Source organism: Phyllostomus hastatus, unplaced genomic scaffold (genome assembly GCF_019186645.2).
Source record: "Phyllostomus hastatus isolate PE091 unplaced genomic scaffold, TTU_PhHast_1.1 phas_scaffold_78, whole genome shotgun sequence".
Classification (NCBI taxonomy): domain Eukaryota; kingdom Metazoa; phylum Chordata; class Mammalia; order Chiroptera; family Phyllostomidae; genus Phyllostomus; species Phyllostomus hastatus.
The window spans coordinates 3,169,715-3,195,752 of NW_025334041.1; the positions used below are offsets into that span (position 1 = coordinate 3,169,715).

A 26,038-nucleotide genomic window follows, 5' to 3' on the forward strand; every position below is an offset into this window, starting at 1 on the left:
GAATTGCCAGGTGGTGCGCGACGCACTTTGCGTCGGAGTTGGCTGGTTCAGAGGGTCCCCGGGGTCAGGGCCACAGGGAGAACGTGCCGGCGGGCAGTGGGGACGCCTCTTGGCCTCCTGCAGTTTACCCTGACAGGACTGTGTCCTGCAGGGTCCGCCCGCACGTCCAGCCCAGACGGAGCGAGTGACAGGTGGAAGGACAGGGTAGCCCTGCCCGGCCTCCCAAGGCGTCCGCCTGGTTTCCCAGGCGCCCGGGGTTCATCGGGGAGTCGTTAGGGTCGTTCCGGGATCCATAGGAGATAACACGGCCTGGAATGCTGCTTAATAAACAAATGATTAGCCACCGGCCCGAGCTGAGGGGCTCTGTAGCTTTAATGGGCTGAGAGGAACTTGACCTTGTGCTAGACAATGAGAGCTAATGACACTGAGAGGCAGGCAAGCACATGGGTTGCCGGCCGTCGTCACCCAAGTCCGACCTGGGGCGTCTTAGTGAACCACCCTGCACGGCAGCTTCCTCTTGCGTCAAGAGGACAGGCGAGAGTGGGGCGGCCTTGTGGCTGAGCAAAAGGTCGGAGTGTGTTGTGATTTCGTAACAAGTCTGCAAGAAAAAAAAAAAATGCTGGAGAAGAGAAGGATCGACATGCGCATTTCTCTTTCCGCTCCTGCAGCTGCACGGGCCCGGGTCGGGAAGGCTGCCCAGATAGGTAAGTGAGGCCGCGTCGTGTCTGACGGGCTAGATCCAAACAGCCCAGCGCACGGTGGGCAAAGGTGGTGCTTGGGCACCTGGCTGACCGCCCCCCCGACCCCGCCCTGTCAGGGCCCCCCCTCGGGCCAGCACGGCACCCCAGCGCTGGTCCTGCCGGGGCGCCTGCTCCCCGCCCAGTGCTTCCTCCTCTGCACCTTCCGTGGGCTTTCTGTCGCACCTGTGTGGTTGGGCCCTCCTCTTCTTCTAGCTTCTCTTCCTCCCTGGCCCTGTCACACACCTGTGCTTCGGGGACCTTTCTGTGCTTCAGTGACGGAACTCCCACCTGGGGAGATTCCCCCCCCCCACACACCCCCAACCGCCTTCTGTCCACGGGCCCTCCACCAGCATTTCCGTCCGGGCTGGTTTGCCGCCGCTGTCTGGAATGCTGCACTGCCACCAGCAGAGCCGGGGGGCCCTGTGCAGCCTCCGCAGCAAAGAGCGGAATTATCGATTATAACGTCCAGAGGGGAATCGGAATTAGACCCCCCGCTTGCCGTCCCGATAGCCCCAAGCACAAGCTTCCAGTCATGCCTACGGAATCCCTCTCTCCATGTCAGCTGATCCCCCCCCGCTCTGCCCCCCGATTTAGCAATGACGACAGGTCCCTTGTGCAGTCAGAGGGAACATTCATGGCGAGAAAGCAGGCAGTCTCCCCGAGGTAAAGGTTTCCTGCCGTGCCTCCGCTCTTCACTGAGCGAAGAGGGAACAGTAACTTCCTCCTCTTCTCAAACCACAATGAGCATCTGAATAATGAGGACCGCCATCACCGCCCCACTGGGACCAGCGGTGGCTGGTCTTGGCCACGTGTGTTCTTTTTCATTCCCTCGCCATTGCCTCGCCCTCACTATAACTGGAAGCGGAACACGTAGTCTGTAACAATTTATATATATTTCAGCGTTCCCTTCAAAATAGTCAAAACCCATTCATGCCAGCTGCATGGGCTGGTGAGATGAGATAGTGCAGGAGGCAGCTCTTGCCAAGAAGAAAGGGATCGTCCATGTCATTTTCATGAAGTAAATCTGACCCACTTACAAGAAATTTGTAAGAACAATGCCCCCCTTTTTTACAATAAAGTGATGCTACTAATTCATCTTTGATACTTGTTAACATTTCTACCCGAAAAGATGAAGTTTGCCGGACGCTAAAATGGCATAGATACATACGAATAATAACTGCGTACTCCAAATGCACAGACTGACACATTCAGACGGCCGTCTCCCCAGTGAGCTTTAGAACCGGAGCTGTGAGCCTTTGCTCTCTCCGAAATCAGGCACAACCTCTGAGAGGTTTCAGGCCTCGAGGTGACTGCCCTCATCTGTGACCTCGAGGCTTTCGGTGTGAAATCCTATCATGGTATAAACTCCCCTGAGCCCTTTGCTAAAGCCTGTCACGTGGCCATGGGCCCATCTCGAAAGCCAAGGACCCTTGGAGGAATCTCAGCACCTGTGCAAGACCCCCTCACCCAGCTCGGGCAGCACACAATGCATGTCTCACGCAGGCAGCGTGCTCTGTTCCTAGGCCCGAGAGACTCCGGAGACACATGCAGATTTGCATGAAAACCATTACTGAAGTCCGAGTTACTTGGGGGGGTGGGGGTGTTAAACATGTTTATTGATTGTAGAGAGAGGAAGGGAAAGAAAAAGAGAGAAAGAAACATCGATGTGAGAGACACACGCCGATGAGTTGTCTCCCGTATGCACCCCAACCGGGCGTGGAACCCAGAACCTAGGTGTGCCACCCGACTGGGAACCGAACCGGTGACCTTTTGGTGTTCAGGACAATGCTCTAACCCACTGAGCCACACCGGCCAGGGCCTGAGCTACTTTTTGAATTAATGTGTTTTGTTAACAGATTAAAAAATAACCATTGTGTGGAAAGGTCCAGGTAACACCTCCATTTAAAAACTGCAAAGAAGCCAGTCAGCGGGGGTGGGGGCAGGAGCTAGAAATGCTGCCCAGAATCCTTAGCTGTCCTCCCCCCTTTAGAAGCTGCACGGTACTCCACCTTCTGAGAGTGTTACATAATGTCAGGCTATCAAGGCATGCAGGGAATATGGAACATGCAGATGTCATGAAACCTGTCAACAAATCTGACCTTCCCATGTGTCTGCACCCCGTTCCAGGCCCAAGATCTCATCCATCGCCACAGGGATTGTGGGCGGCCTCCTCTTGGTGCTGGTGGTGGCCCTCGGGGTGGGCCTGTTTATGCGCAGGCGCCACATCGTGCGGAAGCGCACGCTGCGAAGGCTGCTGCAGGAGCGCGAGGTGAGGGCGCACGACCCCCAGACCCCGCCCCCGACCCCCGGGCCCCGCCCCCTGCTCCTTCCAGGAACCCCCACTACCCCAGACCGGAAGAAGGACTCTCCTGTGCAGACATTGGGCATTTTGCATTTCACATTTGTCGCTGTATCCGTAGGCTTTCTGCCTGCATATCCCGTTACCCAGTGGGGCGCGCGTCGGTGCTTCTCCCCAGTGAAACGCACGTGTTTCTGGGAGAAGTCACACGGCATGGGTGCACACATGCGTGGAGTCCTGCGGGCAGGACCGTCCCGCGTCCACGCACAGGGCAAAGCCTTGTGCACAGTCACGTGCTGACTCCCCGGGAGGGCGCTGCGGTCGAGGAGAAGTAGCTTTGGAAAATGCCCTTGTCCACAGCGGCGGCTGTTCCTTTCTGAGCTCTGCGTCTAACGGCGTCATTCCTGACGCTGTGGATCCCCAGGACGGTCCTCACCCGGCACCTGGGTCCAGCAGTGTCGGAAGCCACTCTCGGGAGGAGAGACCCCAGACGCTGTGGCATCGTGGCGCTTGCGTGTTAGGGGGCCTGGCAAGAGACCAAAAGGACCCCCCACATAAACATGCGCCTCCCCCAAATGTTCCCAGTTCGACCAGCTGGCCTAGAAACCGATAGGAACTGCGTCTGTGGAACCGGGGCGGCTCTTACGAAGGGCTTCAGAGAAGGTGGCCGCCCCCGCGTGTCTGGCCCCACCTGACCCCTCCCGCGTTCACCCACACTGGTCTCTTCCAGCTCGTGGAGCCCCTCACGCCCAGCGGAGAAGCGCCCAACCAAGCTCTCCTGCGGATCCTAAAGGAGACAGAATTCAAGAAGATCAAGGTGCTGGGCTCGGGCGCCTTCGGCACCGTGTACAAGGTGAGGCCGCCGGAGGCGCGGCACCGACGCTTCTGGGGACTCCAGTCGGCAGCCCCGCCCCCTCTCCCGCCCGTCCCCCGCTCTGGGCGAGCAGCCCGGAGTCCCCAGCTGCCCCTTGCTGATGTCACCGGCTGCTCGTGTCCGCGAGGGTTTGGGAAGCTCCAGCATTTCTCCCAGGTTGTCCAGAGGAACTCTTCTCTCGTCACAGTGACAAATAAGTCGTCCTGGGAGACTCGCACACAGACATGTCTACAGAGGGTGGCGGTGACCTCTTGGAGGGGTGGGTAGCACAGAGGGGTCTCCGGGACAGCCGGCATCCAACTAAAGCCCAGGTCAGAACAGCTCCCCCTTAATCCATTCAGTTTTTCTAGGCCCTCTTTGCACGAAGCCCAATTTCTGTTGGACCTCGTATCTGAGAGTTCTGGGAGAAGTGACACATGCCAATTGTATCACTGTCACGAGCTTCCGGCGTTTATCTGACTGTTCTGATCCATGGGACCTGATAGCTACAGGGCTGCTGCGCCCTGGTGACTCCCAGCACCGGGGCCTGGGCGTGCGGAGCTGAGCTCCCAGTCCCTGGCCCCTGGTGGACAAGGTCACTAATGACGCCCCACGGGGCATGGCACAATGACTGCCAGTTCACGTCCGCCCTCTCTCTCTCCACCCTAGGGACTCTGGATCCCCGAGGGCGAGAAGGTCAAAATCCCTGTGGCCATCAAGGAGTTGAGAGAAGCCACGTCTCCGAAAGCCAACAAGGAGATTCTCGACGTGAGTCTCTGCCGTGGTCCTGGCTTGGGGACCACCTGCGTCGTCCGCGGGTCTGGGTGTCAGGAGCCACTCTCTGGTGGCTCTGTGTTAGACGTCTGTCGTCACCACGTTCTAAAAACTAAAGGGCCACCTTTCATGTCCGTTTTAGTCCGGCTGTAGTCGGTGTCAGTCCCTCTCAGGCCTTCTCTGATGGAGAGGATTCACCTCTTCTGCTCTGTTATCTCCGTGACAACGATGGGCACTCACTCACAGTCGCTAGGCAACCACCGGGGCCAGTCTGCATACGGGCTGCTCATGCACATGGCCGCACCTGGCGCGCTCTGGCCTAGGTTGAGGCTGGACACTTTGTCAATGAAGAAACGGAGGCGTAAAGAACTTGCTCAGCCTCACAGGGGTAGGGTGGGATTCCAGCCGCTGTCCCTCCTGGCCCCGAAAGGTGAGGTCACTTGGCTCCATGCAGGTAGCTGATCTTTGAAATGACTTTTTAAAGGTGCCTAGCACTAACAGTGGGGTGCTCTGCTAGCTCTACAAACGGTCGCCCACCGTCTGCGTTTTCTCCCAGAACAATTTCACTCTTCTCCTTCTGCATCTTCAGATTGTTCCTTGAGGGAGGGGTCTCTGGGACACCCCATGGATGATTGTGTCTGTACTTTTGTGGGCGTCAAAAGTGTCCAAAGCTGCAGAGAACTATTTTGAGTTTATCGGAGCCGAACTGACGACAGTTGCCAGGAAGCAGCATTCTCAAGGGACCGAGAAAGTGCTCCAGGGGAGGGCAGTTTGGCCACTTATTTTATACATTAGAATCCACGGAGGAGGCCGCGGAGGGGGCAGTGACATGAGGTCCATTGGTGGCAGCTTATTCAGGGGGCGGGGAAAGCAGAGCCAGGGAATCTCAGGGATCGGATTCGAAGTAAAACGGAGAGACAGACACTTACTTCCTTCACACACTTCCTTTACCCTCTGGGTGCAGGACGGGGCACTACCGTCTCCAGCACGCGGAGGTGGTGCTTGAGCAACACGATAGCACTGAGGGGCCCCCTCCTGTTCGGTGGGAGGTTGTGCCCGGAAGGATCCGGAGGAGGGATTTCGAGACAAGGGGCAGCCTCCCTAAGGCGGAGGCTGACCTCTGCCAGGGAGGCTTTGGGGCCGCCCGCCGTGACTCGCTGGAAGTCAGGAGGTTTTGTGTCTGGTCCATCCTCACTGGCTACTTTCAGTCCCACCACGCCGGCCTGCCCCGCGCTCATGGGGTTCAGCATGCAGCCCCCCTTTTGTCCACACTTTCGATGCTCCGAAACTCTCTGCACCCTCTGCGGCCCCTGCCTAGCCAGTGAGGGGCTGCGGACTCAGCGGCAGCTGCAAGCGGCCATCCTGGAGGTTGGCAGTGGCCTCTCCCAGCAGAGGCTAGGGTGACCCCAGTGGACTGCCCCCCAGGGCGGTATGAGTCACAGCCTCTGCCCACTGGGCGTCCATGGACCCTCTCGCTCTTGTCCCAAGGCAGAGCCTGTGAACACGGAGGTGCAGGGACTGGGCAGGGGGGTAGGGAAGCAGAGTTCCAGGAAAAGGACTCAGACACCTAGGACAGCCCGTTCGTCTTACAGCCAGGAAGGATGAAGCTCAGATGGGGCGTCCCCACTCAGGTCTCTCACCCACAGAACGCACAGTCAGCCGAGCCAACGGGGGCCTTTCTCGGTGTGTTTGGGGACGGTGGGCTCCCCAGGGCCGTCCTGTCACCTCGGGGCAGATCAGCCCCCTGTCCACCTCTTCATGGGACAGGACGGGTTCACCCAGTGCCGTCGAGAGCCTCCCGCGCTGAGGGCATCCTTATCAAACAAAGCTGGCGTTCGCTGCAACGGTTCCCTAATGAATGTGAAGTCCTGTTAGCACGGTGTCGGCTCCTGTTAGCGCGGCCGAGAGGCGCAGAGCGGAGGACACGTCCGTGCAGGCGCGTCCCTGGCAGCGCCAGACCCCCACCGAGCTGGCGCGCCTAAGTCACCGTTCACCCACTCGGGGCCTTCTGAGAAATCTCACGAAAGGCTGTTGAGACGCGAGTTTCAGCAGTGTTTACAATGCCGAGAAAGGGCAGTCTTGAAGACGAGAGCTATGCTTTGGGAAGGAAGCAGGTTTCACTGAAAAGGGGCCCCCCGGGACCCCTAAAAGTGGAGGAAATCTGCTTTTCTGGGGGCAGAGAGATAGAAGATACAGGCCCCCCACCCCCACCCTGGGGCTGGGCACCTTCATGCAACCTGGTGAGTGGTTCCCCTCGCCTGACCTCTCTCTCTCGTCCACGCTCGGTCAGGCCCCGGACGCAGCAGCCTCGCGGCCTCTGCTGACCTTGCTCTCGGAGTCTCAGCTAACTGGGCAGGCTGCGAAACCTTGACCCTCCGGTCAGACACGCCCCTGCTGAAGGAGCTTAACCTCCAGGGGAGTCCTTTCTGCCAACTCTTAACATGAAATAGTTCTCAGAGGGGGACGGCAAGCAAGAAGGAAGGAACCAGAAATCATTTTGGCAACTGGGACACAATCACAGACTTTCACGGTCCCCAGGCCCCAGAGAGGCCCACACCTGCGCCACGTGAGCGAGGCACCTGCCCTCGGGCCCCGGGGTGCGGGCTTGGCCCGCGCCTGTCGGGGCTGCAGCCAGTGCGGAGATCGCCGCGGAATACCAGGCATGCTTGCCGTGGGTCACCGAACCTCCGGGACTCCAAAATAAACAGCCCAGAACAAAGCTCACTTCAACTTCTGCGTGCAGAACAGGACACGTGACCCGGCAGCGGCCCCTTTGTGCCTGGAGGGTGCGGCGGAAGTGGCGGCCCGGTTCTGTTGCTCCATCAGATTCTACCGCGATCGGGGACCTGGCGCGGCGCCAGGCTCTGTGTGGCCCGACACCCACAGCCACACTCTGTTCCCTGATTCCCAGGCCCCGGGCCGGCCGGTCCTCGCCGGCCCCACCGCAGATGGGCCGCTCAGACCGCTCCGGTGGCAGATTTTTCTCCCCTCCGCAATGAATACAATATGTTCCCAAAGCCCAGCCAGACCCTGAGAACGCGGGAGCCGCCAGAGGATTGCTTCGGTGTTATGGTTGTCCCGGTTCCCAGACTCGGGGGAGGGCGTGATTTGTGCTTCTCTGGCAGTCCCGCGGCCTATTAATTTTTCCATGGGCTTTCCAGTGTAAACTTAGGGCCGGCCACGGAAAGAGAATGCAAAACAGATTTATGTACGTGCTGCGTGTGCCCCAGCGGCCAGGGTTTTCTGGTAGAGCTTCAGCCGGAGCACTTGGCCGGACGCTGGGAATCGGGGTCCCCGGCCGGCCATTCACTTCGCTGGGCCTCCGTTCCCTCGTCGGGCAAACAGCGGCCTCCGAGGAAAGGTATTCTCAGGCCTCGCCAGTTCTCGCTTTTCATAAATAGTCCTTCTCAAAGGTGACGGGGTGTTCGAATGTCCCTGAGTGTGAAACATCTACTCTTTAGCGTGGTGGTGATAGGTCCACAAGATAAGAGAAAAGAAATGCAGACTCCGCCCTGGCTGGGTGGCTTGGCTGATTGGAGTGTGGCCCCGCACACCAAAAGGTTGCGGGTTTGATTCCCAGTCAGGGCACAGACCTAGGTTGTGGGTTCGATCCCTGGTCTGGGTGTCTTTGGAGGCAACCGATCAGTGCTCCCCTCTCACAGTGATGTCTCCCTGTCTCTGTCTCTCTCTCTCCCTCTCTCTCCCTCTCTCCCCCTCTCTCTCTCAAATCAGTGAACATTCCTCGGGTGAGGATTAAGTTTTTAGAAAATTAAGTGAACAGAAGTGCAGACTGTACTTGCCAGGAGAGAGCCGAGCCACTCAGGAACGCACCCGAATGAGAGGCCGCCACCAGGGGCACACCTGCAGCCTCTCTGTGGCTGTTCCCGGGAGGCGCGTGGCCTGGGCTCTGCTCCGGGCTCCGGGCTTTGCCAGGTCGCAGTGCCGTCCCACCCTGCCCTTTCCGAGGCGGCTCCGTGCCTGGACGGCGGGCGCCGCTGGAGGGAAAAGAGAAAGAAAGAGCCAGGCACTCCCGCCAAAGTGCTGACCGCGCTCGCTGAGTCAGCACTTGCAGGGGAAGTCGAGGCAATAAATAACCGGCGTCTGGCCCTGCGGTCCGGGTGGGGCTCTGGGCGTGGCCCTGGAGCGGGTGTGCAGGCCCCAGAGAGGGTGTGCAGGGTGGGGGTGGGGGTGGAGCAGGCAGGGGGAGGGCTGGGGGGAGGAGGAGGTGTTCGGGGTCACGCAGATGTGTCGGCACGTCTCCTGGGGAGTGCTCGGAAGCCCCGGGTTCCCACCACCGATCGCTGGGCCCCGCCTCCCTGCAGCTCAGGGAGGCCGGAGAGTTTGCATCTGTAACTTTCGGCTTCCAGGCTGTGCCGAGCCTGCTCCCCCAAGGAAAAGTGGGAGATGCCGGGGGAGTTTAACTCAGATTAGGGGTCAGGGAGGCCTCCTGAGAGGAGTAAGGGGGGTGGGGATGGGAGGCAGAGGGAACAGACCCAGGCCGGCCCCTGGGGTGGGGGTAGGGGTGAGGGGTGGCTGAGGGAGGGTGGCCGGAACTGGGCAGGAGGACCAGAGGGGCTCAAATTCAAGGTCCCGGGCTGAGCCCAGGGTTGGCGAGACCAGGGAAAGGGGGTTGAGGCCCTCGCTTGTGCAGAGAGCCGGCTGCCCTCTCCCTGCAGGAGCGGCGCCGGAGAGGCACAGAGCAGCGGAGCCCCTGGACTGTGTCCTGCAGACCATGTGGGCCCTTTCACAGCCCCAGAGAAAGCCGCCGCCCTGTGCGTTTTAAAGGGAAAGAGGCAGGATGGGTGGGTGGAAATCCCGGAGGACCCCCTGGTGCTCTCTCGGGCAGAAGAGGGGGCCTTGCTCTGTGCAGGGTCGTAAACAAAGCAGCTTCCTCTGCCCAGGAATAGCAGGGGGTCCAAGTCTCAGTGTGCTGACCTGCCTCCTAGACTCCTGCCTGTCGGCCAGCCGACTTCAGGGGGCAGGGGTGCCTTTTGCAGAGCAGCATGGTTGTGCCCTAACACTCAGGCAGGGGCCACGCAGGCCTCCCCCCACCCCCTTCACGGTGAGTCCTGGGCAGCCAGCTGAGTTTGGTATCCGGGTAGACTCAATGCCCTCTGTCCCTTCCGGAGCCGGAGACGGGCACCCGGAAAGGGCTTCTTCAGCTCCACTGGACAGAGGCGGCCCGGACACCAGGGCAGTTCCCACGGCCCAGGCAGGGGCGCGGAGCGCTCTGCTGAGACCGGAAGTCCCCCTCGCCACCTGCTGGCTCGGGCGGCCTCCGCTGGAGCTCCCGCCGCCCCACCTGTGCGGTGCCTATGCCTAGCCAGGGGTCCCCCCCGGCATCTGAACCAGCAGCCTCGTAGCCTTGAGGCGGAGGGATTCCTCCGTCGCCCTCGGCACCGCCCACATTCGGGACCTGGGGTCTCTCTCTCAGCCGGTGTTTTGCTGGCGGCGAACGCCACGCAGGGCTCCCCGGAGAGGGGAGTCTGCATGCGCCCTGACGCAGGTACCAGCTCGGTTTCACAGCCTGCTGCATAACAGGCCCCGCGGAAATGCCCGTCTCCGTCTCGTGGGTCAGCTTCCCCCGCCCCTCCGCGGACACACTTTCAAACTCCAAATCATGCTCGTGCTTTCTGCCCTGGAGCGGGGTCTGCGGGCCTCTCCCCGCAGCCCCGCGGGGAGCCTCGCTGATGCCGCCCCGTCCTCTCGTCCTCACAGGAGGCCTACGTGATGGCCAGCGTGGACCACCCCCACGCGTGCCGCCTGCTGGGCATCTGCCTGACCTCCACCGTGCAGCTCATCACCCAGCTCATGCCCTTCGGCTGCCTGCTGGACTACGTCCGCGAGCACAAGGACAACATCGGCTCCCAGTACCTGCTCAACTGGTGTGTGCAGATCGCCAAGGTACGTCTGGGGTCACCTGCCCGGGAGGGCACACGCCATGAACGGCCGGACCCCACAGCCTCCTCGGCTGCCCGGTGCCTTAGCTCCAGGGGGCGTGCGATTGTTAGCAAGAGCCACACTTTCTTTTGGATGACATTGAATTGTCTTCTGCGTCCAAGCAGGGCCTGTCCCACTGCGCGCTGAACGTCTCGTTACCCAGCTGCATGTGAACAGTTGTCTCTCCGTTGGATGCTCGGGATGGTTGGGTGTTAGGGCTCTTATTTGTCTGGGGTTCCTCGGTAATCTGGTAACTTGTAGGATCGGGGACATCTGTTCCCCGCGTGGGACTTGGTGCCAAGGCCAGCACACCGAGCTCAGGCTAGAAGGAGGACTGGGGGCCTGGTGGCTTTGTGGGTGGGGCAGGCGCTGGGCGCAAGGCCCGGTGAGCGGGGCAGGGGGGGACTGACAGGTGCTTCTGCCGCGCCACCTGTGGAGTCGTCCGTGTGTGTGTGTGTGCGTGTGTGTGTGTCCGGACTGCCCTCTCCTTTCTTCTGAAGGATGGCAGCCATCCCTGAATCCAGGATGAGTTCATTCAGTTTGTGAAACCTTAGGTTCAGATCAGGTCACCCTCTGAAGTTGCGGGTCAACGTGGAATTTGGGGGACACTACTCAGCCCGCAGCCGTGGCCACCCAGGGGGAGGAGGGGGTAGTTCCGAGGGGGCTTGAGTGAGCCGAGAACTGCTGCTGAGGGTCTGTCTGGCCGTGTCCTGACTCCCCACCCCGAAAACTCCTCCCCGGCTCCGGTCCCTGCCGCCCGGCAGCAGGAACGCAAAGGCCACGCCCGACCTCCCCGGCGGTCCCCAGGACCTTGGTTTATTTTCCTTGGAGCGCAGGACGCTTGCCGGGAGGGAAGGTGTGTGTTTTCTTGTGTGCAGCGGCTTGTGCCCGCCCACCCCCACTGGGAGGGGGGCTCTGTGTGAGCGGACCCTAAGGCCACGCCCACCAGCTGGTTCGCACTGTTCCCTAATTATCTCGTGTGGATCCACAGCTCCCCAAAAGTGACTTGTCACGTGGTGGGTCGCAGTGCCCGAGGCAGAGCTGCACTGACGATTCCGGGAGGTGGGCTGGTTGGGTGCAGGGTTAAATCCTGGTTCCGACACTCATCTGCGGGGGGGTGGGGGGGGGCAAGAGGGGGCGGCGGGGGGCAGCTCAGGAAGGTGGCTCTGTGTGTTTGCACCAAGTCTCTTGGCTGTAGTGGGATTCTGCCACCTGTCTGCCCAGGTACGGGGGTGACACCTGCCAGCCTCTGCGTCTTTCCCCAGAAGGTGGGCAGACTGGGTGGGTGTGATGACTGAAATCGGACCGGAAACACCAGTTTCTGGCTAGTCCTGCACCTGCTTAGAGCAGTGTCCCCTAAAAATGGCAGTGCCCGCAACAGGGATGGACTCAGCGCCCCACCCCAACCCCGGCACCAGGGTCCAGTCCGGTGGGGGGTCGCCGCAGGTCCCGAGCTGCATGTCCTGGGCCCAAATGTTTCCCAAGCTGGTTCTCTCTGTATGGGATGTCACTCGCAAAGTCGGCCTCTTAGTGAAGCCCCCTGGTGTGCCCTGTGGAGCGTGGCTTTGCGCTGAAGTCCTCTCACAGGTGGCGCTTGGGCCTGACGACCCGTTTACTCTCCCAAGAGGCGCTGAGCCCCAGTAGCTGCAGCGAGGAGCGCCCGCCCCCAGCGGGGGTAGGAAAGCCGTCGTTTTCTCAGCCTCGAAGAGAGAAACGGGCTCCGGGGTTCGGGACTATGTATCCAAGTAGTGAACAGTTTTCTCTGTGGAAGGCTTCAGTGAAACCAACTACCCAGAAACACTCAGTGGCCGGCCAGGCACGGCACCCCTGGCCTGTTCGCAGCAGCGGGATTCACGGACTCGTAAACGTCCTCTGCGGCTTCACCGGGGCGGGGGGCCGTCTTGGGACGTTGCCTAAATATTGCGGGAAGGCTGGTCGATTGTCCTGGCTACACTGCCAAGAGGACAAATAAAATCGTCTCAGCGGGGCAAAAGGGTGGGGAAAAAATAGAGCTGGCGGGGGAGGCAGTGGGGGCAGGGCTCAGGGTGCAGCAGGAACCCACGCCCCTGGCTGCCGAGGGCGGAAAGGGCTTCCGTCCGCCACCTTACAGCCTCGCTCTCCGCTCTCCAGAGCTCGCCGAAGCGCCACCTACCCGCCTGCCCCTCGGAAGGGCCTAGGTTGCTGAACTCCTGGCTCTTGAGGTCATGAGTGTCTGTCACTTACCAGAAGTGACTCAGGGACTTCAGAGAACATATCCAACTCCTTCTGGCTCCGCCAGCCAGCTCCTAAATCCCAGACTGTCTTAGGAGGCAGGGCCAGGTCGTACAACGTTTTCATCCAGAAAGAGCCTCCCGTCACCGAAGTTCGGAAAACAGTTCTACGGCGTCACACATGTCTCTGCAGACACCGCAGCCACCTTGTTACAAAGTTCTGCGATACATTAAGCTGCCTAGGCGGTGGCTCAGACAGCGTCCCCACACCTCTTGGACCCGACCCGGATGACGACCTCACAGAGCTGGGCTTCCAGACAGGCGACAGAAGGTTCAAACCGTTGAGAGTGGACCCTGGTGAAGGGTGACGAGAGGTGGCCAAGCAGCGGGAAGGTCTCAGAAGGCGACTTCTATCTGGCTGTCATTCTCCGGCCACAGCCTCGTCAGCACCAGACTCTGCTCAGTTGCATCCGCAAGATGAAACTGAGTGAGGACCAACTTCCCGAAAGACAGAGTTCAGAGGACTCCTTCTCCAAGTCCACTTTATCGTGGGGAAACTGAGGCATGGGGCAGCGAAGGGTCTGGCCACGGCCCCAGGCTGGCCAGCAGCGCGCCCAGCATCTGACGCCAGGCAGCCCTGCTCCACACCCTTCATCCTCACTCGCTCGACCTCTCGGCCCCGGGTGGAGCCCACAGGCCGGCGAGCCCAGCCGGCCTCCTGTCCCCGCATAGTAGGATGTCAGTGCCCCACGATCTCTGGCCGCAGGAGGACACTCGGACGCCGTCCCGCCTCCCCTGAGGACAGGGCTCGGCCGTGGGGACGCTGTCCGAGTTGCACTTTCTGCCACTCGCCCAGCCACTGTGTCAATGCATGCACCCCGACTTTTCCACGGGCTGGTCTGTCTCACTCCGGACTCCCCCCGAGAGCCGCAGGATGTGGCAGCCCCCCGGGGACGGACCCCGAAGTGTCCGGCGCAGCCACCCTGCGGAAAGAACCTCCCTGTCGTGGGGAGCGTGTCCCGGGGCTGCTTTTGTGCGTTCAGGCTCTAGGTTGGCGCGTCAGTCAGAGACCCTTGAACCTCAGTATTTCAAGATCCGTCCTCGCCGTGCTGCAGGAGTTAACAAAAATAAATGCGCTGAGCTAAACTGGAGTCAGGGTCTCGCGTCAGGAAATGAGTTTCCCGCAGGGCCCCGCGGAGGAGCTGCCCATACCGCTTCCGGCAGCGTCTCCGCGGAGCCCCTGGGAGTTCACGAGCGATGTCTTATCTTCGGTGGCTGGTTAAAGTGTAACCCTGCCGGGCACCGAGGTGGCCTTTCAGAGTGCCTCTGGAGTGTGGGACACAGACCGAGGAATATCGCCTTATCTAACTTCAAAGGAGTCTAATCTCCGCGTCCCGGAATTATCTCTGATTCCAGGCGCTCTGGGCTGGTTCGCTGTGGCCCCAGAATCTGGAAACTGCCCTTCCCTCCCCTTTCCCAAGCCTGCTGCTGAGAAAACGTCCCAGTTCGCCCAGAGTGCTCTGGTCCTTTAAGGGCCTGCGGGCGAGGAGTAGGGTGGGGTGGAATTCAGCTCCATTTATTAGGTTTGCACATGGACTTGCTCAGCGGCTCCGGGCCAACGGGCCGGGCAGTTCGTCCTTGTCTCGGTTTGGTTTGGGTTTTGTTTCGTTTTGTTTTTTTTCACATCCCAAGCAGCCTTTGGGCCAGCAAGCCAGTGTCCCCTGGAGGCCCCGGCCGGAAATTCAGGACACGGCCCCGATGGTGGTCTGGGGGGCACAGAGGACTCGGTCTGTGAAGCATCCCAGTCCCTGGACTTTCTGGGTCAGCTCTCAGGGCAGCCATGCGGCTGCCAGGACTTCCAGAACCTTCTAGAACAGGCTTGAAATGCCTGGCACATCCAGAGTGTCCCAAGCTGCCAGCTGCGATTATCACTTATCCGTCCGTTCATTCTCCAGCCAAGTTTTGTGGAAACACGTCCAGTGTCTCACCAGACCCTCTGCCGGGCCTCACAGAGGTGGACAGGACAGGCGTGAGGGCCATGGAGTGCGGCCGGAAGCACCCTCCGGAGCCCTCCTCGTGGGCTCAGCGCACTCACCGGAACACCGGGAACTCTGAACGAAGGGACAGGGTCACAGGTTTCTGCAGGCAGGGACCTGGTGGATCCTGGCTCAGCACCCACGCAGGAGCTCCCACGGGGCTGTCGGCCGGAAACTCGCGCTGAGGCCGTGGAAGAGCAACAGGGTGGAAGGCGCGAGAGTGGGCCAGGGGGACAGAGAAAGGAGGGGAGGGAGGAAGAAGGGGAGGAGGAAGGAGAGAGAGGGGAGAACACTGAGGGAACGCAGACTTTGCGCCCAACCCGGCAAGGCACCGAGCATAACTAACCCTTTTTGAACGGGCGAGTCCATCCTGTTTAAAAACACAGAAATTCCTCTTTCATAAGAGACAGGGGACCGAGCACACATCCTCATCGGCCCCAGGGCTCAACGGGGAGACGGAGCCCGTGGCAGGAGGCTCCCCGGGGAAGGGGGCTCCCCAGGGAGGGGACAGGGAGCAGCCAGTCAGCCCTGTGTTCAGACGCATCTCCTCAGCCTCTGCCCCCACCCCCACGCTCTCCCTCCCCACGCACCGTCCCTGAACAGGCACCCCCCCACCCCCGTGTGGATGCGCCGGTCCAGAGAAGACCCGCTCCGGCTGCCTCCTGAGCGGACCTGAGCCCGGTCCGTCTGCTTCCCCAGCACCTGGGACCTCTTGGGAAGGGACGCCTTTCAGTCCAGCAGCACCTTCAACGCTCATCCGGGACCTTTCGGGGTCACACCAGGGAGAGGGGAGACGGGGGAATCCATCATTTCTTTCCAAAGCAAAGAAAAACGTGAAAGGCCCTGAAAAGAGCCCTCGACTGATTCGAGTCTGGTGGGATGGCTAGTTTTGCTCCAGAAAGAACATTATTTTTTTAATTCCTTTTTTTTAAGATTTTTATTTATTTATTTACTTTTAGAGAGGGAAGGGAGGGAGGGAGAGAGAGAGAGAAACATCAATGTGCGGTTGCTGGGGGCCGTGGCCTGCAACCCAGGCATGCGCCCTGACTGGGAATCGAACCTGCGATGCTTTGGTTTGCAGCCCGAGCTCAATCCACTGAGCTACGCCAGCTGGGGCCAGAAAGAACATTATTTTCAGTTTCACTCTGCTGTGACAAGCTAACTAATCATTTTCACCTCATACCTCTGTGGAAGAAAGCAAAGCATTTGCCAGGAAATTGGGGTGGGGGATTGAGTCCCGACTGTTGCACCCAAATGGACCCGACGGGCCCCCACCACAGCCGCAGACACGCGAGTGAGTGACAAGGGGCTGGTCCAACCCACGAGCATCCTTCTCACGCACCTCAGGTGGCGTTCCCACGGTGCCTACTCTGTGCTGGAGAGTCCTCAAGTATCAGCCCTAGAGGGAAGGGGGAAACAATGTCCCCTGTCCTGGCTGCAGGCGGAGGGGTGCCTGGGTGGGGGAGTGGGAGGGGTCTGCGGGGCCGGACCCTCCCCCACGGCCTGCCCCTCCTGCCACCTGGCCCTGCACAGAGGGGAGGGCTGCCGGCCACGTCGACAGCCTGGAGCTCGGTAGGACAAAGGGAGGCAGGCCGAGAGGAAGGCAGGGGAGGAGGCCAGGAGGGCCCCACCTGCCAGCTGGAGGGCGAGGCGAGGCGAGGGCCGGGTTTCTGGGTGACAGCCCGGGAAGGCCCCGCACTGGAGGATTCTCAGCTGTGTTTCTCAGTTTCTCGTGCAGCAGGGATTCCGACCGCCAGGGAGGGCGCAGGGCACGGCACCCTGCAGAAGCCAGTTCGGTAGCCATGTGGCTTCCATTTATAATGAGCGAGAATAAACTCGGACAGACCTTCTGCACTGGCAGTGAGACTGGGAGGGCCGCTCAGCCGGGAGCGAGCCTGCAGGGCACCGCCGGGCAGCCTCTGTCCGCCCGCCCGCCGCCCGGCTCGGCCGCGCTCAGCGCAGGGCCCGGAGGCCAGCCAGGTGGCAGCCCGGTGGGCAGCTCCCGCCCCGAGACCGTCCTCCCCCGCTCGGTCCCTCTGGGGCTGAACCTCGGGCATCGCCAGGCTGGGGGAGGGCCCGCGAGTCGGCAGCTGGTGGCGCTCACCGCGCGGCACGGCCCTGGGTTTCAGGGCATGAACTACCTGGAGGACCGGCGCCTGGTGCACCGGGACCTGGCGGCCAGGAATGTCCTGGTGAAGACGCCGCAGCACGTCAAGATCACGGACTTCGGGCTGGCCAAGCTGCTGGGCGCGGAGGAGAAAGAGTACCACGCAGAGGGAGGCAAGGTGAGGGCCCGGCTCGGACCCGGGAGCACGTCCCCCCGCTGACTGGCTGCTGACGTGGGGGACATCCTCAGGACGTTCCGGGGGACATGACAGCCCCTGCCGCCAACACCTGGGTCTAGCTAGGGCCTGCTGTCCGTGAAGGCCGGGCAGCTTGGGGTCAGGGTTTGCTGGGCGAGAGAGTGCGGATGTTTCTGGCGCATCCAGGGAATCGAAGGCAGTAGCGGGCTCAGCTCCGTGTCCGGTTGGCCGGGGTGAGGTTTCAGCCGCCCCCTGCGGGAGAGCGCCCCCTTCAGGGAGACCGCTGGGAGACGCGCTGCTGGTTGGTGGCCGCCGCCGCTGAGAAGGTGTCAGCAATGCGGAGAGGTCCGAGGTGTCCCCAGACACCCCGAGGGCGGCTGTGACGCACGCCGGGTACCAATCAGCGAGGTGGAGTGCAGTCCCTCCTCTCGCACAGGTTTCGGGGCTCTCCAGGGGTGTCTGCCCAAGCGGGGCGGCGCACGGCTCTCCTGTCAGGCCTTCCAGAATGCTCTCTGGATCAGCCACACCCCTCTTCAGTCTCACTCTGGCCTGCACGGCCCCAGCAAGCGCCCCCACGCACGGGGCGGATGGGACCATAGGGCACGACCAGGTCCCCAGCTGCCAACACGAGCCCCCAGTCCTGCGGGACACACCCCGACCAGAGGCCCTCGGCCGCCAGCTCGGGGCCCTGACATGATAGTGCGACTGCTCCTCCCGCCGGGACAGCACTGGGCCAGGGGACGGGGTGGGCGGGGGTGGGGGGGCCTGGCTCCCCAACGTGGGTCACTCATCGTGTGTCCCAGCGTGGCTTAATGTTTCCCAGCAGAGGGAAGCTAATTGTTGCCTATTCATGTTGTCTCTCATGATCCCAAGGTGCCCATCAAGTGGATGGCTTTGGAGTCTATCTTGCACCGGATCTATACCCACCAGAGTGACGTCTGGAGCTACGGTGAGTCCAGGGGCGGGGGCCCGTGGCCTTGTCCTGGGGCCGCGCGGGCCCGCACTGCTGGCCGAGTTACGTTTCCCGCGCTGCCCCCCCCAGCGTGCTCGTCCGAGACAATGACTAACAGCGACCCAACAGCTGCTGTGTGTCTTTTGTGCTAAGAAAACATGACACAGGAAATGGAGTCTAAGTATCACACTCAACACCACCGGATGTCAGGGAACTTGTGGGGGGGGGAGGGTGTGGACAACAGGGGGAGAGAGACATCTTGGACTTGGGAAACGCCTGCGTCTGTGAGATCAAACCACATGCCCCCTCTTGCCGTGGATCCGAAGGGAGCAGGAGGGGGCGGCCGAGGGGGCTCCACGGGGGACGGGGCTGCAGTGGGGACATGAGGTTCGGTGCTGATGGACTCGGGGGCCGGCACTTCACGGAGGGGAGGGTTCTGAGCCCTGTGTCTTAGAGAGAGCGGCTTGAGCGAAGGGCCCCCCGGGAGGATGTTTTGGGAGACAGCAGAAACGGGAGGTCCGTGTGGCTCCCCGACTTCACTGATCCCCCCGAAAATCCCACCCCCTGGAAAGGCCACCCCCTCTGCACACCACCCCGCTCCGAATCCCACTACCCCCCATGAACCCACCCGCTCCGCACCCCACCCCCTGCGGGTCCCACTGTCCCTGCACAGGCCTGAGCACTGTCCCCAGCACTGCCCCTCCTCCAGCGCCCTCCAGAGGCCTCCTTGCCCTCTCGCCCCTGTCCTTGGGCTTCCTGAGCCCCGCCTTTGAAGGGAGTGTCACTACAGCGTTCCGACCACCGCTGTGCTGGGCGCCTTCAGCGCTGTGGCCACCCCGCGGCAGCCTCACAAGTCACCCAGCCTCTGCTGAAAGGTTGCCTCTGTTTGCTTGTGACTTGTCGGTCTGTCCCCAGCTGCGGAAGCAATGGGGGTGAACGGGAGGGGTCGCCCCACCTCCGTAGAAATGTGTATTTGGGGAGAACCGTATTGAGAGGAACTTCCAAGAGGAATCTAGGCATCATCACAAAACCAAAGTCATTCAGGGCAGTGTCCACGGAGTATGTTTTTTCACAGCATCGTCAACTTCCTAGTATCTCCAACTGCACTTTTTTTTTAAGATTTTATTTATTTATTTTTAGAGAGGGAAGGGAGGGAGAGAGAGAGAGAGAGAGAGAGAGAGAGAGAGAGAAACATCAATGTGCAGTTGCTGGGGGTTCTGGCCTGCAACCCAGGAATGTACCCTGGCTGGGAATCGAACCTGGGACTCTTTGGTTCCCAGCCCACGCTCAATCCACTGAGCTACGCCAGCCAGGGCTCCAACTGCACTTTTTTAACATCACGGGTCCCTGTCTGTCTCTGCGATGAGACAGGGCCGGCGTCACAAAGGCAGAGGTCCGGTCCGTGTGAAAATAGGTGGATTTTCGCAGGGACTGGGGGGCTGAGCGGCGTGGGATTAGCAAACGAGATGAGGAAATTAGGCTCTTCTGATGCCTTGTTCTTTTCAGTCACTTTCCAGATAAGTCTACTCCTGCAGACAGGTGGACAGAAGGGCTTTCCCCCCAGTCCTGGACCCTGCCCTGGGTCCTCCTCATCGACACCCCCCCAGACCTCGGTCAGACCACAGCAGGAGCCCCGGGGGTCTCCCCGCTTCCCGCTTCGCCACTCTCCTCTAGCCCCAAGCAGGCAGAATGTGTCTCTAACCGCATGAGGCTTGTCCTTCTCCACGTGACACCTTCTCTGGCTCCCCAGCACGTCCCCAGTAACATCCGAGCTCCCGGCCAGGACCCGTGGACTGGCGGAGGGATGCCCTGGCGCTTCCCGCCTCTCCAGCCTCCCGGGCTGCGTCCCTGTCCATGTCCCGCTCCCCACCCGGCACCCCCCGCCCCTGCCCACCCACAGCTCACACGAGGCCCACCTGTCTGTGCCCAGTCACCAGAAACTCTTCAGTTCAGCAACCCAATGCCTTGGAAAGGGTACAGCCAGGAGCAGAACTTCAGCATCGCGGCAGCGGGTGCGCGGTTTCCATTTTGCTGGAAATCGTGTCGTCAGCGATAGAAATCCACCGCGCGCTGGGATTGTCAGGTCGTGAGCCTGAAGTGTTCGTGTGAAGGGCACACCCTGTGACTTCACGCTCTGGTGTCCGGTCAAGGCCAAGTGTGTTAATGAACGGGGCACCTGTGTGCCCCACTGAGGAGGGGGAAGACAGAGCATTCACCCCACCGCCCAGCCCCACTCACCGCCACAGCCAGGTGCACGCACGCCCCTTCGCCGTTTGCCCCAGTCCTGGAAAGCGTGCCTCGCCACGGGGATTCCACGCGCCCGTGGAGACACGGCGCTCAGACCACGTAGACGAGAATTCATGGGTCTCCTCCATCCGGGAAGGAGACTGCTTTTCCTGCACCGAGTCCGTGTCGACGAGGCGGCAGCAGCAAAGGACCAAAGGACCCCTTTCCTGGCCCCTGGCCCGTTGCTTTTCTCCTCGTCCCAGCCCTGCATTCGGGGTGTCAGCTCCGGTCACTCGTCTGGGAACGGCCGCTGGAGATCCAGCAGACTTGTGACCGTCTGGATCTGGGAACCCGCTCTGAAGGGGAGGGGTCACGGGCCCCACCGGAGAGCAGGCCCAGCCTGTGTCTGACCCCTCCGTGTGGAGTCGGGGGGCCCCAGCTCGGTCCCACCAGGGTCGTCTCGAGTGGCACCGCAGGGCGCCTTCCTGTCCGGGGCGGGGTTGGGGGGGGGACCAGGCTCCCTGGGGTGCCGGTTTGTTTCCAGAGCACGGAATGCCAGGCACAGAGGCTCAGAGGTGGGGAGACCGTGAGCCTGGGACACGGTCTAAAAACAACACTCACTCTCAAGTTAATGCTGCTTGGATTTGTTTTTTAATCACGATGTTCGATTCTGAAACACCAAAAAAAAGTTTGGGCTTTTCGTGTTTACCAACAGGACATAGGGGAGTTTTTGTTTCTCATTTTTCTCTTGTCTGAACACCCGGTTTCTACCCTTGTTTGTCACACCCGTACTTCCTCCTCCGGGTCGCTCGGGGCCACTGTCTGGGGGTGTCCCCCGCCCCGGAAACAACGTTCATGCCGTTCGCGTGGCCCCTGGCTGTGCGCCTGGGGTTGACTGGGCATTCCCTCGTGCTGCCTCTTTGACCCTCACAGCCATGTGAGGAGATGCACCCTCTCAACGTCCCACTTTACAGAGAGGTAAACCGAGGCCGCCCCAGACCGTGGAACCTAGGTGTTTTGAACCTTAGGAGCGGCATCCACCGCGATGACTAAGGACAGGGGGTCGTGATTGTCAACTCACAGTGTGGCCACCACTTCATCCTCCCAGGGGTGACCGTCTGGGAGCTGATGACCTTCGGGTCCAAGCCGTACGACGGGATCCCGGCGAGCGAGATCTCGACCGTGCTGGAGAAAGGAGAGCGCCTCCCGCAGCCGCCCATCTGCACCATCGACGTCTACATGATCATGGTCAAGTGTGAGTGACCGCCGTGGCCGTGGCCCTCGCGTAACTGGACCTCGGCCAGACTCGCTGTGCCTGGAAAGGGCTTGCCGCCCTTAGCCAACAGTGGAGGCCTTAGATCCTAACCCCGCAAAATGCCGTCACATTCTTTTTTTTTAAAGATGGTATTTATTTATTCTCAGAGAGAGAGAAGGGAGGGGAAAAAAAAGGGAAAGAAACAGCAATGTGCAGCTGCCTCTCGTGCACCCCCACTGGGGACCTGGCCTGCAACCCAGGCACGTGCCCTGACTGGGAATCGAACCAGTGACCCTTTGGCGTGCAGGCTGGCACTCAACCGCTGAGCCACACCAGCCAGGGCTGCTGTCACATTCTTTATGGCGGGCACTCAAGCCCAGCGACATCTGTCACTGCCCCCCTCAGACATTTCTCGGGAAGCCCGAGCCTGACTCACTGGGCACTGGTGACCTGGCATTTGCCCGTGGTAGGAAGCAAATAAACAGAGTCAAAGTCCTCCCTAAGCCCCGACACAGAAATACTCGAGGGTGAGTCGCTCCAGGGAAAAGCCAACCCACATTCTGTTACCAGAGAGACTGGATGTTTTTAAATGCCTAATAATGAGTAACCACACGAGGCTCGTAGAATCAACATTTCTGCTGTGATTTGAACCTCTCAGAGGGCGGGTTTACGTGAGGTCTCACTCCAGTGTAGCGAGTAAACATCTCAATCCAGGTCGGAGTGCGTGGCCTGGCTGATGCCGGGACTGCCCCGGAAGCCCCCGTCCAGGGGCCCTGGAGGTGACAGGACACGGGTGCCGAGCGTCCCCACAGGAAGGGACCACAGGGCCGGCCCAGGGAGCAAAGTCAGGGTCCCTGTCAATGCCTCTGCAAACTTTGAGCTGCAGCTCTCCTGGTTTAACTTCCTTGCTCGGGGGGTGGAAGAAGCTGGGATTCTGAGAGGGTTGTGACTGGTCTGAGGTCACCTCCCAGCCGGGCCTAAAATAGCCTGACATCCCACTGGGAGGAAGTAACGATGAACCCCGAGAGGCACGAGGATTTCCAGCTCACAGCTGCTCCTCCAGCTTGTTAATGCAGCCCGGGGGGCCGTGTGCCGGAAAGCACTGGCTAACGAGAACGTCCCCCTCGGGAGGGCCCTGAACCCCCGCCGCGCCCCGCCCTGGCACATGGGACTCCCGGGTACGTGCTCTAAAGACAGCCCCAGGGAGGGGAAATCCCAAGTCCCGAGGTTCTTAGAGAAAGTCCCTAAATTCCCCTAAACGGAATCCGGTTTCAGACTTGCAAGCTTGCCGAGTGACCGTAGATGAGGCTGGCTGTCGCTGGATGGCTTGACGCCAGAGCCCCGACCCTCAGCACAGGTCCCAAGAAGCAACGGGCGTGACAAGGCGACCGGGTCACCGGTGGGCACCGGAGGGGATAGCGCCGGGGCGCCGGCTCTCGGAAGAGCAGGCGCAGAGAGAGCAGGGGCGTGAGTGCCCCTCGGATCCCCAGCTGTCCTGGCGTGAGGGCCTTCAGACAGGGCGGTGCTCCCTGGCCCGGGCCGGAGGGTCCTTTTCCAAGCGCAGGGTTCCTCGGCACGCACTGGTCTCAGCGGGTCTCACCACGGACGCTGGCTTCCGGCGGTGCCGTCCTCACGCCCTCTCAGGCTTCTCACTGCGCCCTTTTCCCTCCCGCCTTCTCCAGGCTGGATGATAGACGCGGACAGCCGCCCCAAGTTCCGGGAGCTGATCCACGAGTTCTCCAAGATGGCCCGCGACCCCCAGCGCTACCTCGTCATCCAGGTACCCTGACCCCCCCCACTCGCCCCCCCCCCGCCTGCTCGCCGCCCATCGGGGAAAGTCCCTGTCGCGAGCGCCGCAAGTCACCGTGCCCCGTGGACTCAGGCTAACCAAACCAAGCTCAGGGGCGCTGTTTAAGACGCACTGGGATACGCGTGCAAAACCCACGGCTCAGCACCCCGCGGACTGGTCCGCGGGCTCACGGCTGCAGCGCCTGCCCGCAGAGACCGCCGTCCCCCGCCCCCGGCCAGGAAGCCCAGGACAGCCCGCCGGGCCTCACTGACGGTCTCCAACCCCTGCCCCAGGGCGATGAGAGGATGCACCTGCCCAGCCCCACGGACTCCAACTTCTACCGCGCGCTGATGGACGAGGAGGACATGGAGGACGTGGTGGACGCAGACGAGTACCTCATCCCCCAGCAGGCCTTCTTCCACGGCACCTCGCCCTCGCGCACGCCCCTGCTGGGCTCCCTGGTGAGCCGCTTCACTCTCACGCTGTGGCTCCCGGTTTGGGCGCCCGGGGTTCCCGAGAAAGGGGTCCCCGTCCAGTGGAACTCGCCCAGAGACCGAGAGGTGCATGTTCACCAAACGGCGAAGCCGGACTCGGAACGAACCCATTCAGTGCGTCTGCTGTCTCACGGCTTCGCGACGGCGGGGTCGGAACCTTCCGAGGCTCCCCAAGGGCTGGGGTTCACTCGGAACTAAGCCGGGTTTTTCGGCAGCTAGTGGGTCCGGGCGAAAATAAGCACCTTTGCCTGTCTCCACTCCGTGAGATGCTCCTTGCACACTCAGCGAAGCGGGCGAGGTGTGCAAGCGTCCTGTAAACACCCTCGCTTCCCTTTCAGAGTGCCACCAGCAGCAGCTCCACCGCGGCTTGTGTTGACAGGAACGGGGTACGTATGCAAACCAGGGACCCGGAACCCGGGGGCAGCACGGAGGCGTGGCTCTGTTACACACAGAACAGTGCCCCGATCGCCCTGGCCGGTGTGGCGCAGTTGGTTGGAGTGTCACCCCGAGGCCGAGGGGTCATGGGTTCCATTCCCCGTCAGGGCACTTACCTAGGCTGTGGGTTCCATCCTCGGTCTGGAGCGCAGGGGAGGCAACTGATCAGTTGCATCGATGTTTCTCTCTCTCCCTTCCTCTCTCTCTAAAAGCAATGAGAAAATACAATGTCCTCGGGTAAGGATAAAAAAAAGAGAGAAAAGAGAATGCCCAGACTCCCCCAGAGAGAGAGCCCTGGTCTTCCTGGCCGTGTCGTTTCTTCCCTGGGGCACGGCTCCTCGGCCGCCGCCCCGCGGCCCGCACGGAGGCCTCACTGCACTGCGGAGCCGTTCAGAATGGGGCCCACGGACCGGCAGCCCCGGCCTCCCCTGGCGGTCGGTGGCCCGTGCAAGTCGCGGGGCGGCGGCCCCAGACCGTGAAGCGTGATGCCCTGCAGATGGTGCCGGTGCCCTAAGGCGGGGAGCCTCGGTGTAGATGCTCCCCGACCAGGTGGACGCTGCAGGCCGCGTGCCGCTGCCCACCCTGCGTATTCACTGACTACAATTACATGCAACTCACGTGCACTGCCTCTCACGTGCGGCCGTGGCTGCCGGATCGAGGAGCACAGACCAGAGGCCCCTGCAGGCGGGCCGCTGGGCGTCGCCGAAGGGGACCCCGCCCCTCGCCCAGCGGTCTCGGTGCTAGAAATGCGCAGCCTCGCGCCCCGCCCCCGACCTGCCGCGTCAGAGTCCGCCCTGACCTCAGATGACCCCACAGGCCGCCGCCCGAGGGGCCCTGACTAACGTGACCTCGCCTCCCGCCCCCCAGCAGAGCTGCCCCCTGAAGGAAGACAGCTCCCTGCAGCGGTACAGCTCCGACCCCACCGGCGCCCTGACCGAGGACATCATCAACGGCACGTTCCTCCCGGCGCCAGGTCCGTGGCTCGCCCCCAAGCCAGCCGCGCTCGGAGGCCTCCAGCCCCAGCGTCCTGGCCGGCGGCTGCCCCCGGGCCGACCGCGAGGGGGAGGCGGCGGCACATTTTCAGGCGCCGAGCAGGGGCGGGGGGGGGGTGCAGAGGAACAGCGCACCACCAAGCCGACAGAGCCCAGCACGCGTGGCGTGGGCCGTGAGCACGTGGCGTGTCCAGGGGTTCGGCTGGAGCTTCGGTTTTGCAATGAACCTGCTGATTCTCTAGGCTTTGAAGCAAACCGCTCAGATGTACGTGTGTGAGAGGGCGTGTGAGTATTGTGAGTGTGTGAGCATTGTGTGTGGCTGTGTGTGCACAGGTATGCATGTGTGCACAGGTGTGCGTGTGTGCATGGGGTAGATTTGATCTCCGTTTTCTCGCCTCCGTCCATTCTTGCCTGCGAACCGTGGATTATTTTGCTGTAGGCTTTTTCCCAGACACGCCCCCACCTGCCTGCACACACCCACCCCCCAGGGCAGGCCGCCCTCTTAGAACTGGGCGCGGGCGGAAGACAACCGTGCCCGCTGCTTTGAGACATCCAGGCTCGAAGGACACGGCTTGCTTTGCAGCGACAGCAGCACGGTCGTCTCCCCAGGTTCCCCCACCCCCCACCCCACCCCCACCCCCGTCACCGGTCTCAACACCGAAGAACATTCTCCGGCTCCAGAACGAGCCGTGGTGGTCTGCCTGCAGGGTCCCTTGCTGACACTGTCCGATGTCTTCTCC

The 26,038-nt window shown here is 61.5% G+C and overlaps 1 protein-coding gene across 2 annotated transcripts in view; it reads left to right on the plus strand.

The window, feature by feature from the left end:
- Positions 1–26,038, plus strand: part of EGFR (epidermal growth factor receptor) — a 141,378-nt gene that overhangs the window by 112,611 nt on the left and 2,729 nt on the right. Inside the window, exons 16-27 of one of the 2 annotated variants that reach the window (XM_045827089.1) lie at positions 669–704; positions 2,868–3,009; positions 3,770–3,892; positions 4,562–4,660; positions 10,385–10,570; positions 16,982–17,137; positions 18,029–18,104; positions 21,442–21,588; positions 23,271–23,368; positions 23,671–23,838; positions 24,210–24,257; positions 25,174–25,279. In XM_045827089.1, the coding sequence (XP_045683045.1) occupies positions 669–704; positions 2,868–3,009; positions 3,770–3,892; positions 4,562–4,660; positions 10,385–10,570; positions 16,982–17,137; positions 18,029–18,104; positions 21,442–21,588; positions 23,271–23,368; positions 23,671–23,838; positions 24,210–24,257; positions 25,174–25,279 (1,385 nt within the window). The remainder of the gene's footprint in view (positions 1–668; positions 705–2,867; positions 3,010–3,769; positions 3,893–4,561; positions 4,661–10,384; positions 10,571–16,981; positions 17,138–18,028; positions 18,105–21,441; positions 21,589–23,270; positions 23,369–23,670; positions 23,839–24,209; positions 24,258–25,173; positions 25,280–26,038) is intronic. The other variant, XM_045827090.1, reaches the window with a different exon arrangement.